The sequence below is a fragment of the Miniopterus schreibersii genome (genome assembly GCF_964146895.1).
Source record: "Miniopterus schreibersii genome assembly, chromosome: 19".
In the NCBI taxonomy this organism is placed as follows: domain Eukaryota; kingdom Metazoa; phylum Chordata; class Mammalia; order Chiroptera; family Miniopteridae; genus Miniopterus; species Miniopterus schreibersii.
The window spans coordinates 29,835,608-29,853,622 of record NC_138119.1 but is presented as its reverse complement, the minus strand read 5'-3'; the positions used below and the strand labels follow the sequence as shown (position 1 = coordinate 29,853,622).

Genomic DNA, 18,015 nt, shown 5'->3' with positions numbered 1-18,015 from the left:
TGCTTTCCCCTCCAGCTTAGCTTCTACCCTAACAAACTCAGAGGAATCCCCAAATATCAGCACTTATTGGTGTCTTCTCTGTTGCTGACCAGCTTCTTTGAGATGAATCCTCCAGTCTCCTGCCTGCCTCTTTATGAACCTGAATGCTTACCATGCAAGATGAGGAAATGACTGCTTCTCTGCTTCTGCTCAAGCCCCTCAGCCTGTTTCCACTTCAACGCTGCTTCACACTGTCAGCACCGAGAGCATTTACCTTCTTTCTTGAAATGTCTGCACCATCCCTAGAAAGTAGAGCATTTGCATTCATCTTCTTGTTTTAAGCGGAATGTTTTTCCTTCCTTTATGATGAATTCATCTTCATATTTCCCTGAGGTTTGCTTACCGTAACCTTATGTACTGAACAGTTATTTCTCAGTACAGAGTGTATAAATTACATGAGATGAAAATTTGCTGGTAATCAAAAATTAGTAAGGTGACATGTAAAAGTGGTTTTCTTTTGTTTTTTGTTTGTTTGCTTTGCATATGGATGTCCAACTGTTCTGGTACCATTTGTTGAAAAGACTACCCTTCCTCCACTGAATTACCTTGGTACCTTTTTCTACAATCAATTAACCACATATATATTAGTGTATTTCTGGACTTTATTTTTCCATCACTCAGAAGCCCATTCGTATGTCAGTATCAGAATGTGTTACTCACTGTAGCTTTCAACTTTCAAAAGTTGAAAGACCATAACTAGAGACAAGAAAGGTCACTACATAATACTAAAGGGATCCATCCAACAAGAGGATATAACCCTGATAAACATATATGCACCCAATATAGGAGCACCTAAATTTATAAAAAAAACTTCTAGAGGACTTTAATGGAGAGATTAACAGCAAGACAGTCATACTAAGGGACTTTAACACCCAACTGATTTCACTGGATACATCTTCCAGACAAAAAATCAACAAGGAAACAGTGACCCTAAATGATACACTAGAGCAAATGGATTTAATTGACATTTACAGAACATTCCACCCCAAAGCTGCAGAATATATATTCTTCTCAAGTGCACATCAGTAGAAGAGTGGGTAAAAAAGCTATAAGACATTTACACTATGGAATATTATGCAGCTGTAAAGAAGAAGGATCACTTTTCCTTTGGGACAGCATGGAGGGAACTGGAGAGTATTATGCTTAGCGAAATAAGCCAGGCAGAGAAGACAAGTACCACATGATCTCACTCATGTGTTATGATGAACACAATAGATCCAGAGGCATAGAAGCATGGAACATACTGAGGGATCTCAGAGGGAAGGTGGGGGTGGGGCAGTGGGTGGGGAGAGATTAATCAAAGAACTTATATGTCTATTAGCATCACTCCTGGACACAGACATTGGTATGGGGAAGGCCTGGGTGTGGGGAGGATGCAGGGTGGAGGGGATCAATGGGGGAAAAAGGTCACATCTGTAGTATTTTCAACAATAAAGATAAATTTAAAAAATAAAAATAAAAAGATAATAAATTGCTTCTCTTTATTGTGGTTCCTCTTTCTAAAGGAAATAACCATTTAGTGGATTTATTTGTTTTCCTTTCTCTCTAGGAAGCTGAAATTTAATTGTGCTTTCCTCAATATTCCAAAGAATTACCCTCAGTTATATTTGGTAATTCTTCTCATTTATTTTGAGAGATAAGATTTTGGTTATTATTGGTATGCAGCTGTCATTCCAGCTCAGCTGAGTAGTGATGATTACTTTAGGACAATTCCTGGAGATTATTCTTTTGTTTTAGACAACTGTCTAAACACAGATATCCACAGTTGGTGGCAAGATATGGAATCCAGGTTGGTAGTTTCATCTGTCCCACTTAAGAAACAAATTGGGAAATAATCTGCATGAAGAGCCAGTCTCAGATGGGTAAGAGAAACTTAGTCTTGGGGTTACCAATTCATGCAGCATGTAAATGCGCCTTCCTTTCACTTGTCTCTTAGTGCTTAGAGACAAAGTGCTGGGCTCCCCCGGGTCCAGTATCATTGAGATGTCATACTAAATCTTCCTTTCTTCTCAAATGATCATCCCCAACTATTGAACTTTCAGTGCATGCTTTTCCAGTGCAAACACAGGCTAGAATCGTTTCATAGAATGACTCATTTGGTGTTTTATGAACATCAGCAAACCCAGGATGTAAAGAAGTCCCCACTGAAATAGTATAAGAATAATTATTGTTTGGACTGGATTCTTGAGTATTTTCTCACTTACAGACTCATCCTATTAGTCTGTTCTGGCTAGACCGTAAGCTAACTAAAAAGAAATTTTGTTTTCTATATTAAAAAACGTATTCTATGAGTAATTCATACTGCAGATTGAAGAAACCACTTTCCTGGACAAGTATTGTTTCTCAGATATTTTCTTTTCTTTCATGCTATGACTTATAATACCTGGAGAGCCCACCACATGCCCTGTACCTGCAACCCTGGTACCTTTTGACTTTGATTACTCAGAGAGGAATCATGTGTATATTCAGAAAGAAACTCAGTATCTGCACCATCTGAACAGCAAAGTAGTCCTGGGGTTACAATAGTAAATACATACAGAACCCCAGAGGACTCTTGCATCAAGCCCCAGACTCTTCTTCCAGAACTTTATCAGCTTGCCCTGACAGATCTGTGCTCAACACCTTGTCTTCTAGTAACTCCCACTGCCCTTCCCCTTTAGTGACACAGTGCTGGGACTTTGCCAAGGCCGAGTTCCTTAGTTTAGGCACCATTTCAACTGTTACTTAGAGAACATTTTTTCATCTTGATTCAAAGTGCCTAAGACTGCTGAGCCCCAGTGTGGCACCTCTGAGACTCTGGACCATGTGCCCCAACTTGCAGAGCATTCTCCCAGCCCTGTACCTCCTTGGGGTCTTGGTCCTACTGCTATGCCCTTCAGGCCTGTGTGGTGAGTACAGTGGTTATTGGGGCGAGGAGGTAGTTTCTCTAAGATATAGAGAAAACTACCAAACAACAATCCATCAAATGTAGTTAAATGGTAGTAATTGATAACCTATTTGAAAGAGTATAATGAACTATGTTATTAATAAAAATGAAGAATTTTAAAATATAAAAGAAATTGTTCTAGATAGAGGCTGTTATTATGTCTAGAATAATTGTGTTGATATATAAAAGTTCTTGTGATGTTTCTTTAGCAAGGAATAATCTTTGATTTTCAAATCAATTTCTTATATTTAAATGATCCAAAATGCTTTAAACACATTTGCTTTCCAAATAGGTTAATTATCTCATCTACAATCTTAGTGATTCATTGGGGAGCAAATTCCATCAGTAAAGCAAAAATACTGTCTGCAATTATAAACATTTAGTAAATTTTCTAAAGTAAAATGTAGGGCATTTGAGAACCAGAAACCATTATATAAATGTAAGGCATTGATGTTGAAATATAGAAAAAAATTTACAAATGAAGGAGCTGTGAGAGAGTTTGAGAGAACTTACTAGAACTGTTGTTATGAAAATTAATTTGTTCTTATTATTTAAATGGAAATGTCCTTTAAGGAAAATATTTTACTCCTGTTGCTAGATAACATTATTTTTTTACTTAAGAGAGTTAATTTTCATAATAAAGATATTTATATGCATATTCCCTGAAAATGGTTATCATGGCATAAAAGTGTAGAATTTAGGATAGCTTGGAGGGAAAATCCTGACTCTAAAATAATAATTGAATGCTCTTATGTGAGCTAGCAGATGGATTTAGTGTGGAAGCTATAGTTTCTCCATCACTGAGAGTGGTGAGGGGAAAGTGTGGGTTTATTAAGAAAGAATTTATATTAGGAAGGTGATTTTTCACATCAAACACAAGAATATTATTGGGGAATAGTACTAATTTAGGTTATAAAGTGGGTACAGCATAAAGAAAGTTCTGCTCAGGGGATGTTGAGTCCTCTAACATTGTCCCCAAGTCCTCCTCTCTTAGAGTTTGAGGTAACAGAAGAAGACCTTATCAAATGTGTCAACATCTTTCAATTATGTCTTCATGTGTCTGCTCCCCTCTCTCTTTTTCTTGTGTGTCCTCAAATCTTTCATTATCTATGGCCTCAACCCTCTGAAATGGCACTTAATGCCTGTCAGCTTTGACCTGAATCTCCCTGTGTGACTCTGTCTCCCCTTTTCTTTACAGTAACAATCTTCTGATGCCAGAGACTTGGCTCATTGCCTCATTGACCTGCCTCTGCTATCTTAGCAGCTACTTGCTTCTACCCATCCTTCAAGATGTATGTCCTACTCATTCCTGGACACCTTCCCCTGATACTCCAGTCCTCAGTTCTCTCAAACACCTCCTCCTACTGATCTTATCTCCTGTCTTACTCTCCTGGCACTTGTGCAACTGGTGTTGTGATATAACTATTTAAATGGCTATATCTTATCTAAGTACATCACAACTATGGCTTTTAATATTACCTGAAAAGCCTAGTACAGAATTCCATATATATGTTTATTTATAAAAATTAAGAGCTATTTTTTTCAATCTTCACCCAAGGACATGCTTTTAATTGATTTTAGTGACAGAGGGCGAGAGCTAGAGAAACATCAATCTGTTGTCTCCCGCACCCCCCCCCCCCACCACCACCAAGGATCAAACCCATAACCTGAGTACGAATCCTGACCAGGAATCGAACCCATGGCCTTTTGGTGTGTGGGATGTTGCTCCAACCAACTGAGCCACACAAGTCGGGGCAAGAGTTATTTTTTTATACTTCTATGGAGGTGCTTAATCTGTGGTTTAGGAAAGGCTTCATGAAAGCAGTTGACTTATACGCAGGTGAATTAAACAGAAATTACCTTGGCTTGGCTGTTGCTATGCTTTCTGAACCTCCCAGAGTCGAAGCTTCGGGAGGAGCAGAGGTAAGGGAAACAGTGCTTGATCTGAGCTGACTCTTGGCCCCACAGGTGTTCAAAGCTTGCTCTGTGTCGTGGGAGTTTGTTTTTGTGGGCACTTCATCTCTGAGGCTCTGCCAACTGCAGTTCCTGGGGTCTGGTCAAACCCACCTCCCACTCTGGTTGATCGCTTGCTCTTTTCTACCTTCTAGATATCTGGTGACTTCTACAGCTTTTTTAAACTGAGGCTTTCCTCCCACCTCAGGTGGTCCTTTTTGGACAGGCCTGAAGACGACTGGGCCTGTCAGTCTTTGCAAAGCAGCCTCGCCCTAACCCATGGGAAGTACTCACCCTTTGTTCCGAGTAATGTGAGGAATACAGACTAACGTCAAAGCAGCAGAAATCTGTCTTTCGTTCTCACCATCAGAGCTGCTGAAAGGAGACATATCAGGCTTTCTCACAGCCCCTTTCTCATCTGCCTCATCTGGGACTAAGGGTAGTATTCACAGGATATAAAAAGCTTTATAAAAAATATTTCCCCAAATATTATTCTTAAAAAATTAAGTTTAACTGGTTCTGAGCCAACTATCTCTTCAATTATGGGGTATTACTTTACATTGCAAATAACAATATTTATGTAATGCTTCACATTGTAGAAAATGCTTTTTAAGAAATATGTTCTTATTGATTTTAGAGAGAGAAAAAGGGAGAGGGAGAGAGAGAAAAAAACATGGATGAGAGAGAAACATTGATCAGCTTTCTTCTGCACAGCCCCTACTGGGGATCCAGCCTGCAACCCGGGCATGTGCCCTGACCAGGAGTGGAAGTGACGACCTTTTGGTCCATTAGATGATGCTCAACCAACTGAGCCACACCAATGAGGGCTATAGAAAACACTTTTAAATATTCAATTCATGAATCCAAATTCACATTTAATCAGATTTTATGATAAATTAAATACCATTTCACTTTGCTTTTTAAATGGTTAAAGATATCCTTTATTAAATAATCATACTGATAAGATTATATTAAATAAAATAAATATAATTTCAAAGTTGTTTTTAAACACGTATAAACATTCATTTATATAAAAAATTAACATCTTAATTACATGTTATTATTTTTTATCCTTTAAAGAATATCCTCAAAGGCTCATATGAATCAAAACTTTGTATTTAAGTGGTGGCAATAATTTTTGTTAAATATATTTTTAATTCAGTAATTTTTTGGTTTTTTTGTTTTGTTTTGTTTTTTAAATTTTTTTTTAAAAAATATATCGTTATTGATTTCAGAGAGAGGACAAGAAAGAGAGGGAGAGAGGGAGATGGAAACATCAATGATGAGAGAGCCATCGATCGAGCCCCCAACCCGGGCATGTGCCCTCACCGGGAATCGAACCCCAGTGGCTTGGATCCTAGGTCGAAGCTCAACCACTGAGCCACGCCCGGCAGGGCATAATTCAGTAATTTTGTTACAACCTTTTATTCAATTTGCCCCAAATGAGTCTGAATAACTGCAATTAAACTGTAAGTCCTAATATGAAATGAGTAATCTTTCAATAGGTTGATCTAAACTACCATTTTTCATTATTTATGCATTTCACATTTTTCAAATTCCAATCTGTAGAATAAAGTTTCCTGTATTCTTTGTCTCAGTGTCTTCACCTCTAAAACGGGAAGGTTTTGATAGATGTGGTGAAGAAAGCATTTTCTCCCTCTGTTGTCAATTCCACTGAGGATCATAAAATTTCTTCTACTTGTGTTTCAGCCCCTCACTCCTCTCAGAAAATGAAGAGACATCTTCTACTAGTGAGACTGGAGAAAGTCTCCTTTCTCCCTTACTGAGGCAAGAATGCGGGGTCAGGGTCTGTCTGCTGCAGGCAGTTGTAAGATCCAGTTCTTTCAGCTCACAGTCCCATGCTCAAGAGACATGAGACACGGGCCACCCTGCAGCTGGTTAAGTTCATGACTCTTTCATAGACTTCCTGCTACCAAGCACCCCAAAATCTACATTCAGATTAAAAGGGCTAATGGATGTCTGACTTTGGCAATAGTTAAACTGTATTCTCCATTCTACTGTTATCAGTAATGAAGCTAACACTTAATTAGAATCATGTTTGACTTCTGAACTGGGATAAGGAAAGGTTACTATTTCTCGGCCCCTCAAACTCCAAGCTCTTTATGGTCTCGTCTGGCAATAACAGTCATTTTGTTGAATTAATATAATTATAAATTCATCTTGAGTAATGCAATTATTTTCACTTAAGGTAGAAAATCCTAGAACATGCTGAACATTTAATATAGTAAAATATTTTTAAAACAGAAACTCACCCTCACATTCTGTATGTGGGGTCCACAGCAAGTTTCTCTGACAAGTCACAGTCGTAGGCTTATTTCCAGCGGTTTTATAACCAGGATGACAGCTGTACTTCAACACAGTCCCGACTTCATACATTCTGTCTTTTGTTGGTTTGCGGTAGCCATGTGGTTCCCAGGAAGCATGTAGGATTTCTGGTAAGCCAGTACAACTATCTGTTCATAAAAGAAGAGCAAAGGTAAAGGACACTGTTACTAGGGTTGCGACATGATCAATGAGCCTGTCCTACCAAAGGGTGTCATGTGTTCATTCAGCCATTAACCAGCCTGCCAAGGCTGATGAATGAGCCACACACAAAAACACACATAGACGTGTGCCCAAATAGACATGTACACAACACCAGAGAGGGTCTTACTAAACATAATACCAAATGGTTTCTATATGTCGTGCCAACTAACTAAAATGTTAATTCTCCTTCCTCCTCATTGTACTTCAGAAAATTTGGTCTCTGAATTGAAGCATTAGGCTTGCTGGGTAGGTGTGATTGGAAAACTGTCCTAGGTAAATCTAAGTTTCTTATTTCCTGACTTATTTATTGGGAAAAATAAACAAGCCATTCCCCTCATCCAGATGACACCAGGAGTATATTCATTAAGGGCTGATCAAGAGCAAAAATGCTCCAACCACCTTTTGAGAGTGGACCTTGTGTCTTGTCTTCTTTACTCTTTCCTGATAGTACTGGTTCATATCATATGGAAATATCATGCAAACATCAGCTGAGTTGGATGTTTGTTACGTTTTCTCTTCAGACATTTTAAATGATATATAGGGTAAGGTTCTTTTCTAACAGTTTTATTGAGATACAAGTCATATAAACATAAAATTCACCCATTTAAAATATACAATCCAATGGGCAACCACCCCACTATCCAACTTTAGGATATTTTTATCAACCCCAAAAGGAACTCTGTGTTCATTAGCAGTCCCTCCCTATTCCCATATCCCCCCAGGCCCTGGGAGGCACTAATTTACTTCCTCTATCTATGGATTTGCCTATTCTGGACTTTTCAAATAAGTGGAATCATCTAATATGTGGGGGTTTTTTTGTAACTGACTCAGCATAATGTTTTCAAGTTTCCTCTATTTTATAGCATATATCAGTACTTCATTTATTTCCATTGCCAAATGCTATTCCATTGTGTGAATATAGCACTTTTTTATCTATTTTTGAGCTGACAGGCATTTGGGTGTTTGGCTATTATAAACAATGTTGCTGTGAACATGAAACATAAAATTTTTGTGTGTGGACATCTGTTACAATTTCAAAACCACATGAATATTGGGGCATTTTTATTTTAATTCATAAACAAATGAGTGCTGAGAGTATTCGAGTATGACTGCAAGACCACATTGTAGTGCCGGTCAAGCTCCTGATATGGAAAATAGAGCATTTTATTCTCCTCTGATGTTTTCTCTTTCATCAAACAATATCCAGTTCTATCTGAAAATATGTCTACTAATGAATAAAAAATTATATCCCTATATCAGCTCTTATTGCATTAAAAATAAAAGAATCTGAATGGCTATTTCACTTAAATTTGGCGTGAAGAAGAAAAACCTTTGCCATAGCATTATTTAAGTTTATTCCCATGCATTCACTGTCAGGTGGATATAAACATTTTTTTTTTTTTTAAGGAATCTATTATTTTAAATTTTTAAAGAATTTTCAAATAGAGTTGACATACATTATTATATTAGTTTCTGGTGTACACTCCAGTGGTTAGACATTATATAACTTACTCAGTGATCATCCTGATATCATCCTGATAGATCTTGCACCCATCTGACACCATGCATAGTTATTAGACTATTATTGACTCTATTCCCTATGCTGTACTTTACACCCCCATGACTGTTTTGTAACAAACAATTTGTACTTCTCAATCCCTTTACCTTTTTCAGCCATTCCGCCAACCCCCTTCCCATATGGCAACTGTCAAAATGTTTTCTGTATCTATGACTCTGTTTCTCTTCTGTTTGTTCATTTTGTTTTTTAGATTCAGTTATTAATAGATATGTATTTATTGCCATTTTGTTGCTGATATTTTTGATATATTTTTTCTTCTTCTTAAACAAGGCCCTTTAACATTTCACATAATATTGTTTGGTGGTGGGGAACTCCTTTAGTTTTTTTCTTGTCTGGGAAGCTCTACCTGTCCTTCAATTTTAAATGATAGCCTTGCTGGGTAGAGTAGTCTTGGTTGTAAGTCCTTGCTTCTCATCACTTTGAATATTTCTTGCCAATTCCTTCTGGCCTGCAAAATTTTTGTTGAGAAATCAGCTGACAGTTTTATGGGAGCTCCCTTGTAGGTAACTAATTGCTTTTTTCTTACTGCTTTTAGTATTCTCTCTTTGTCTTTTACTTCTGGCATTTTAATTATAATGTGGGCCTCTTTGGGTTCATCTTGTTTGGGACTCTCTGTGCTTCCTGGACTTGTATGTCTATTTCCTTCACCAAGTTAGGGAAGTTTTCTGTCATTATTTTTTCTTGCTCTCTCTCTTCTCCTCCTGGCATCCCCATAATGCAAATGTTGGTACACTTGAAGTTGTCCCAGAGGCTCCTTATACTATCCTCATTTATTTGGATTCTTTTTTCTTTTTGCTATTTTGATTGGGTGTTTTCTGATTCCTTATCCTTCCAATCTCTGATTTGATCCTCTGCTTCACCTACTCCACTGTTGATTCCCTGTAATGTACTCTTCATTTTAGTGAATGTATTCTTCATTCTGACTGGTTCTTTTTTATGTTTTTTATCTCCAATTTTATGTTTCCTATCTCTTTGTTGAAGTTCTCACTAAGCTCATCTACTCTTTCACTAAGTTCATTGAGCATCCTTATAACCAGTGTTTTGAACTCTGCATCTAGTAGATTGCTTGTCTCCATCCTGTGTAGTTCTTTTTCTGGAGTTTTGTTCTGTTCTTTCATTTGGGATATGTTTCTTTGTCTCCTCATTTTGGCAGGCTCTCTGTGTTCGTTTCTACGTGTTAGGTAGAGCTGCTACATCTTGCAGGCTTGGTAGAGTGGCCTTATGTAGTAGGTGATCTGTGGGGTCCAATAGTACAGCCTCACAGATGACCCTGGGCACATGAGGTGTGCCCCTCATGTGGGCTGTGTATACCCTCCTCTTGTAGTTGAACCTTGATTGCTGTTGGCACGTCAATGGGAAGGATTTACCCTTAGGCTGATCAGCTGCAAGGACTGGCTATGACCACCAACCAATGACCTCTAACTACTGTGGAGAATGAGCTGTGCAGGAGCCCACCCCACAGAGCAGGACTTACTTCAGGGCTCTGGTGCCCACTGAGTCTGCCTCTTTACTGTGTCATTTGTGGAAGTAGTTGGATGGTGGTGCTTTGATGTGGTCTGAAGCTGTCCACTGGGTGTGCTGCTTCTGGGGCCTTCAGGTAGGTGCAGACCTATGCAGCTACAGCCTGTGTTCTGCCTGGGGTCACCCAGCATGAGACACAAATCAATCTGTGCTGGGCTTAAGAGGTGCCCAGGCAAGGCCAAGCTATAAACTAAGGCCAGCTATTGCTAGTGCCAGACCTGGCACCATTTAGTGAGAGGTATGGGGCATGTTGAGGCCAGATCCTCCTTATATGAGAGATTAGGAAAATCTGAAGCATGAGCTAAAATAGGCAATTTATTTTGAAAGGCCAGTTGAAACAGTTTGTTTAGACCCAAAAGTTGAGTGGGGTCGAAGGGAATCCCTTGGGTGGGGAAAACAGTGTGAGCCAAGTTGATGGAGTCTCAGATATGGCATCCACCTGCTGGCTGTGTGTAGGGAAGGCTCATCAAAGGAATAATGGCTTCTGCCAGCACTTTTGTTTGGGAGAAAGCTGTCACCCAGCTCTTTCCCTGATACCATCCTCCTTGTATGTCTCTTGTGCCTTTTGAGGTGCTGCCCCAGTGTTAGATCTCAGAGGGGGTGAGTCCAAGTAAATCTGTGCATGGGCTTTTTAAGAGGAACTGCCTGGTTCTCCAGCAGCTTTTGCCTTACTCAGCCTCAATTCCTGCTGGATTTTACTGCCAGAAGTTATGGAGAATTCTCTTCCTGGCACTGAAAACCTGGGCTGGGGTGCCCAGTTGGAACTGGGATCCCTTGCTCCACAGGGGGTACCGCCACAGCTGAGATGTCCCACCTGATTTTTATCTGTCACATGTGGATGTAGGACCACATCTCCATCCTTCCTCCCATGTGGCTTCTTTAATTCCCTGTATTCAGTCAGATTTCAGGTGGTTCTGAATCATGGTGGTTCTGTAGTTTAGTTGCAATTTTGATATGGTTGTGGGAGGCGGCGAGTACCATCTTGACTGGAAGCTGATATAAACTTTTGAGAACATTCTTCCTCTGCACCTGGGGAAGTATAAATTATTAGGAAGCTTAATAATGATGTAATCCTAATGAAGCCATAAGGAAATAAATGTTATTTGTCATTGCTCTTGAATAATTTTGAAAATTTACATTTTCATCCAGGTTTAATATAACTTCCCATTTTGGAGGTTCCTGAAAATTATTTCATTGGAAGGAAATGACTGGGGTTGAACTACTTTAGCAAATCAGGGTCAGGGAATGAGGACTTAACATGTCTCGGGTACCCTTGTCTGTTTCCCCAATCTCTCTTCCATGGTGAGCTCTTCCAAAGGTAGAAATGAGATTATTAGCCATAGGAGCCTCCTTCTGGTGATTTACTAAGCATTAGCCTCACTTTTTATTTTTAGAGGTGTGTTGCCCAGTACCAGAGCTGAAGAACGGCAAAATCCTCCATCAGAGAAAAAATCGTTTGCCCAATAGCTGTGACTATTTCTACGGCGACTCGATTTCATATTCATGTTATGAGAAACGCTACACTGACGCTTCATGCCAAGGAGATGGCACCTGGAGTCCTGAAACACCAACATGTGATGAGAGTAAGAGCTTATGGAATTATGTTATTTGAGAAGTTTCTTCATATCTAAGTAATGGAGATTATTAAATTAGGTAAAAGGAATTTGTATACTCGGCATGATTTCTTGGAGTGGATACATTTGTTTAATAGCACTGTCTCCTGTCCAGTTTTCTCCCTTTTTCCTCCCAATAGTTGTTCCTATTTTCTTGACCTTCCTGGTCCTTTTCTGAATCAGTGAAATTAGGCCACTAAACTGCATTCTGTTTCTTGGTATTTATTCTTTTCTCTTCCATTCTTTCTGGTGCATATTCCTTAACCTGAAGAACAAGGCTCCCAAATCTATTTGAATCTGGTTTTCCAAACTTGCTTCCTTTCTTCTGCTGCCTTTAAGCCCTTCTTCAGACTATCTCTCAGTGTAAATACCTACCTCTTACTCACCCAGAGCTCGTAAGTGCTAAACACAATTCTTCCTTCTCCCATTGTTTTCCCATAACCCTATCTATCGATGATCAGAAACAGTTACCACTACCTGAATTTCTGGCCTTGTGAAAAAAAGGAGTTCAAAGGAGCTTCATAGTGACCAGGCATCAGTTTCAGTTTAGAAATCAACTGGAATCTTATCTCGCCTGGTTGAAGTGTTTCCACTTTGCCTACTAAGGCTTTTCTATCTGCAGATCACAGAGCTCAGAGATTCGAAGCCCATTTTCCCCATAGGTTCACTTAGAGTGAATGTAAGTGAGGGTACTCATGCTTATGTCTTTTGGTTTCTGGGCTCAGGGATTTTATTTTTTTATTGGGTATTGTCTCTCAACTGGCACTTCAGCTTTAACAGACCATTCCAATGTTCTAACAGGTCTGCAAGTTCCGGGTGACACAACTATAATTTATGTAGTACATTTCATTGTTGGGTCCCAATACCACACCTCTTTTGCTGTGAGTGGCACATAGTGGGATCCTATGTCAATTGTTTAAACACTCTGTAATCCTTCAGATAATAGTGCTTACTGAAGTCCTTCAGACAGGAAAGGCAAGCCCGTACCTGGAGTAGCTGTCTATTTTTGTCAGAATAAAAAGATGTCCCTTCCAGGTGGAAAGGGATCCAATGCACTTATCTTACTGCCAAGTGGCCTTTGGGTTGTTTCAAGGGATGGTATCATATCAGGGACATAGCACTGTTGCTTGCAGGTTGGGTATTCAGTGACAGCAATTGCTAATCAGCCTTGGTAAGTAGGAGTCCATGCTGTTGGGTCTATGCTTGTCCTTCATCCATGCCACCATGGCCACTTTGTCCCTTTTCTCTTGTGACAGTCCCGCCGGGGCCAATGAGAGAGGGTGGCTGACTTCAACTTGCTGTGACATTAAATTTTTACCCAGTTGTTTAATGCCTCTTCAATTAGGGGTGCTTGGCTGGTGTTAGTTAACACACAAAATAAAAACTTGACACTTCCTGGCCACTCCCATATGTCCAGTCACTTGCTTCTACTCCAGATCTCCTTTTACCCGGTCTTCCAATCTTTGTCCTTAAGGGCTCTGACAGACAAGCCATTCACTCCAGGCCAGAAACCACAATTTAGTCTACCCCTTTTTCAAAAAATAGAATGACCAGATGTACCACCTAAAGCTCTGCCTATCAGAAACATTTCCCCTTACTACTGACTTTTGAGACCATCCTGATTGGACTCTAATGAAGCTTCCATCCAATTTAGCCTGCATACATATACCAAAAATATTCATCTGTGAACCAGGGTCAGGCTTTCCTCTGCTGGGTCATTTGCTAGTAATGGATACCCCCTATAGCCATAAGTGTAAGCTAAGGAAGAGGAACTAGTGCAACAGTGGATGGGAACAAGCAAGATGTGGGCTCCTTGTTTGTGCAACTTGCTTGTGCCATCTGGTCTTGCTCAGGCTCAATCCCAGACGCTCCACTTCCATCTTATAATGGATTGTTGCCTGTCTGACCTTATTACTTGATGGGTCTGACAGACCCAGCTCATTATGTGTGATTCTGGCTGCATAGTTACTTAATGACCCATGGTCAAGAGCTGTATCTATCAAGATTAGATAACATGCCAGGAATTATATTTCAAAAAGTATGCAGTTCTCTGCTGCAGTGCATGGCCTTGCTTCAGTATTTCAAGGGTCTATGGTGTGATTATCCCATTGACATTTGCATCTTTTCCTACTATAGCCACCTCTGCAGGGTCCTAGGGCCAAGGAACAGGGATGATTTCACTGCTGACTGGACTTGCCACAGAGCCCTCTCCTAACTTGGGCCCCATTCAAACCTGACAATCTTTTGTGTCACTTAGCATATGGGCTGGAATAGTATCCCCAAGTATGGAATATGCTGCCTCTAGAATCTGTAAAGGCCTGCTAGGCATTGTGATTTCTTCTTTCGTGGTGGGATTTACAATTTACAATAATCTGACACTAGTTTAGATGGGATAGCCTAGCATGCCCTGAGCCATGGACCTCTAACAATTTAGAATTAACATGATGCTATTGATATACTGGATTAATGTGATATTCTTTAGATGTCCTGATGCTCATAACTTCAGACTCTATTATGAGAGAGGCAGGTGAGTTTTCGTAGCCCAGGGCTGAAACTGCAAATGTATGATCTTGACCCTTCCATGTGTATGTGGACTGTTTCTGATTTTCTTTTCTGATAGGATGGGAAAGAAAGTCTTTACTAAATCAGTGGCCTCATTTGTCTGAAGACTTATTAATCTGCTCTCGCAAAGATACCACATCTGATACAGCGGCTGCAATAAGGGCTAAAATGTTGAGTTTTCAATAGTCTACTGTAATTGTTCAGAATTCTAATTTTTGTAATAGACAGATGGGGGAAATAAATGGAGATATGATGGGAATGACCACTTCTGCATCTTTAGTTCTTTAAGAGTGGCATTAATTCCTCCCTTCCCCCTTACACATATATGTATGTATTTTAAAGTAAATTTATTGGAGTGACATTGGTTAATATGATATATATTTTAAATTTACTTTCTTTGCTTCAAGAGGGAGGGGTCTGGGTCAGATCAATGGTTTCTACTTGGCCTTCTTGGATATGAATGGAGGTCAACAACCCAATATGGAGATTGGACCAACTACTAATTTTGTTTATGCAGATTATACTTTCAAAGATAACGGAAATGACCACCATGTGGTCTAATAGGATGCCATGAGGCTTACAGGAGGGCAGCACAGGTACTGGGTTTGGCTAAGTGATCCTGTGGGCAGAGAATATATCAGGACAGGGCAAAGCCTCCTACAAACCACACAGATTCAGGGATGTGCTGTTTCTTCTGTTCCATAATCACAAGCTCTCTCACTTTATGCCTTACCACCAAGGTTGCAGTTATCCTCCTACCATTGAAAACGGACATCATACAAAAATTTCAGGGTTGTTTCAAACTGTGGAGGTGAAATACCAATGTGACGAAGGATACGCTCTGGTTGGAAAGCCCACACTCACCTGCAGTTCTTCACGCTGGTCAGGTCCAGCCCCTCAATGTAAAGGTAACTCCAGCCCATGGCTAAGAGGGTGGGACTGTCATGAAGGGATTGAGAATAAAGTTTCTTTCCAACCCGAGGCAGAACAAAAACACTTGATTTTATTTATTTATTTTCAATAATTACTATATTCAAATTGTACCCAAAGCAAAAGGTACAAGGTGCATACAGAAACACTAATCTCTCCTCCTTCTTCCTCCCAGTTACAAAATTGAGCCTCCTCAAGGCAGCCCCTAGTCCCACTTTCTCAGATATCTCTGGCAATAGTCTACAGGTGGTACATTTTCTCTGAGTGCAGCTGTGGCCCATAGCAAAATTTTCATGGAAACTGGCTCTGGCACGAATGTAGGCTCTCAGGGGCTAATTCCAAACACCAGGGATCGACAAGTATTTCCATCAGGGCCTCATGTAGTGCAGGGCTCCACCTGCCAATGCCGCAGGCGTGTGGTGTGGGAGTCCCAGTTTGCAACCTGTTGTCCGGACAGGAAGAGTAAGATCGGGTCTGATTTTTGCATGCACACAGGTTTAATATCACTTTGCCATCAACAACTCCAGGAATTATTTGTCACCACTGTCTCCATCGCATACAGGAGGATACTAGACAAGAGGGAAAATATTATCCCTAATGTTTTGTAGGGATCACAAGATGAGGAATTGTTGCTTTGACAGCTGAGAGTCTGGGGTCATGTGCCTTTCTTGTACCTGGTCATGTTATTTAAAGATGTTATGTCTTGAACAAGTTTCTTAACCTCTCTGTATCTCATTGTTTCCTATATAAATGGTAATGATAACAGTGCTCACTTCACAGAGAAGAACGAGATTTAAATGAGATAATCACATAAAATGTTTGGCCCCGAAGACTGATATGAGCCAATGCTCAATAAACACTTGAACTAATATTACCGCTATCAAAATAAAAAAAAGATACAACAATTAGCATGACCTACATGTAGTTTGTTTCAATAATCTTAGCCTATTCTCATGTCTTTTTGCTTAGATTTACAGATTGCTTAACTGTGCTTTCATTGTAGCTGTGTGTCCGAAACCAGAGATAGAACATGGAAAGCTGTTAGAAGACAAGGATCTGTTTGTTGAATCTGAAAATGTCACCATCCAGTGTAATTCTGGCTACGGTGTGGTCGGTCCCCAAAATATCACCTGCTTAGGGAACAGTGCCTGGTACCCAGAGGTGCCCAAGTGTGAGTGGGTAAGTAGAACAATTCAAGGAAGTTCCTGTGCTATCAAACCCTAAAAATGGCGTCACGCCAAAGTACTGTCGCAGCCACCAAAGGTGAGATCTGACTTGCCAGGGCTCATTTCTGAGTCACTCGAAAGAACTCTCTTGTTTTCCCTTGAAGCTCTCTGGTCAGTTAGGATGGCAAGTTTTCCTACTCTCACTTGAGAGCAGGAAAAACTGAGTCCCTTAAGGAGTGGAGTTTCTCAGAGACCTGGGAGTATTGACTCCTAAGTTTCCTTTCCTAGACTATATAATACAGTGTGTCCCATTTCTGGATGGTTAGCCAAAATAGCCTCTGTCCCCACAGAGACCTTCTGGGAAGCTGTCTCAGAACAGATCTAAATTGCTCTGGGGAAGACTATGGTGGGGCCTGAGGTCTTTCCTGGTTTTCCTGCTCTCCCATCACTCCTGGGGTTGGACTTGGACCTGATCTTCTAGTCCTGTACTGTCAGGCTCTGGGGAGAAGCCTCTCACCCACACTCACCACTGTATGTCTTTTAGGAGTTCCCTGAAGGCTGTGAGCAAGTTAAAGCAGGCAAAAAACTTATGCAGTGTCTCCCAAGACCAGAAGATATGAAAATGGCCATGGAGATATATAAATTGTCTTTGGAAATTGAACTCCTGGAACTAAAGAGAGACAAGGAGAGGAAATCCGCTCTGGAGTTGAAACTGTAGTTTTTCCTAGAAGAGAGAGACAAAGGTGCCTTCCTCCCTTCCATTCAATATGGGTCACTTTCATTTAGCCACCACACTTCATTGTAATAAATATCTAGAAAGGATAATTTGCCTTTTTTTTTTTTTTGCTAGTGCTTTGAGATTATAGAATTTTTGATAATCGTGTGGCTCACAGTTTTGCTTTTTTAAACACAAAGTGCACATTTTTTCCATTAAAAATTTACTTATCAAACATAATTCTGTCTTTGTGGTCATTAGGACTCTGTGAAATGAGGTCCACAAACAAACCTAAAAATTCATTTAAGCAAAGTTGCTACATTTATTTTATTGAGTGGGTCTTGCATACGGGCTTGGGTTCACATCAGTTCCATTTCCCTGGATTGCCTTCACTCCATAGTTCCACATGTGCAAATCACTCAGGTCCTCAGTCTTTAAATTAAATATCACCCCCCCCCCCAAAG

At 40.0% G+C, this 18,015-nt stretch overlaps 1 protein-coding gene across 1 annotated transcript; it reads left to right on the top strand.

The window, feature by feature from the left end:
- Positions 1 to 2,767: 2,767 nt before the first annotated feature.
- On the top strand, positions 2,768 to 17,783 carry LOC308549095 (C4b-binding protein alpha chain-like). The gene is made up of 5 exons (XM_081121406.1): positions 2,768 to 2,927; positions 11,960 to 12,148; positions 15,481 to 15,648; positions 16,674 to 16,849; positions 17,381 to 17,783. Exons 1-5 carry the CDS (start codon positions 2,843 to 2,845, stop codon positions 17,552 to 17,554), a joined length of 792 nt encoding a protein of 263 aa, XP_080977532.1. The 5' UTR covers positions 2,768 to 2,842; the 3' UTR covers positions 17,555 to 17,783.
- Positions 17,784 to 18,015: the final 232 nt, after the last annotated feature.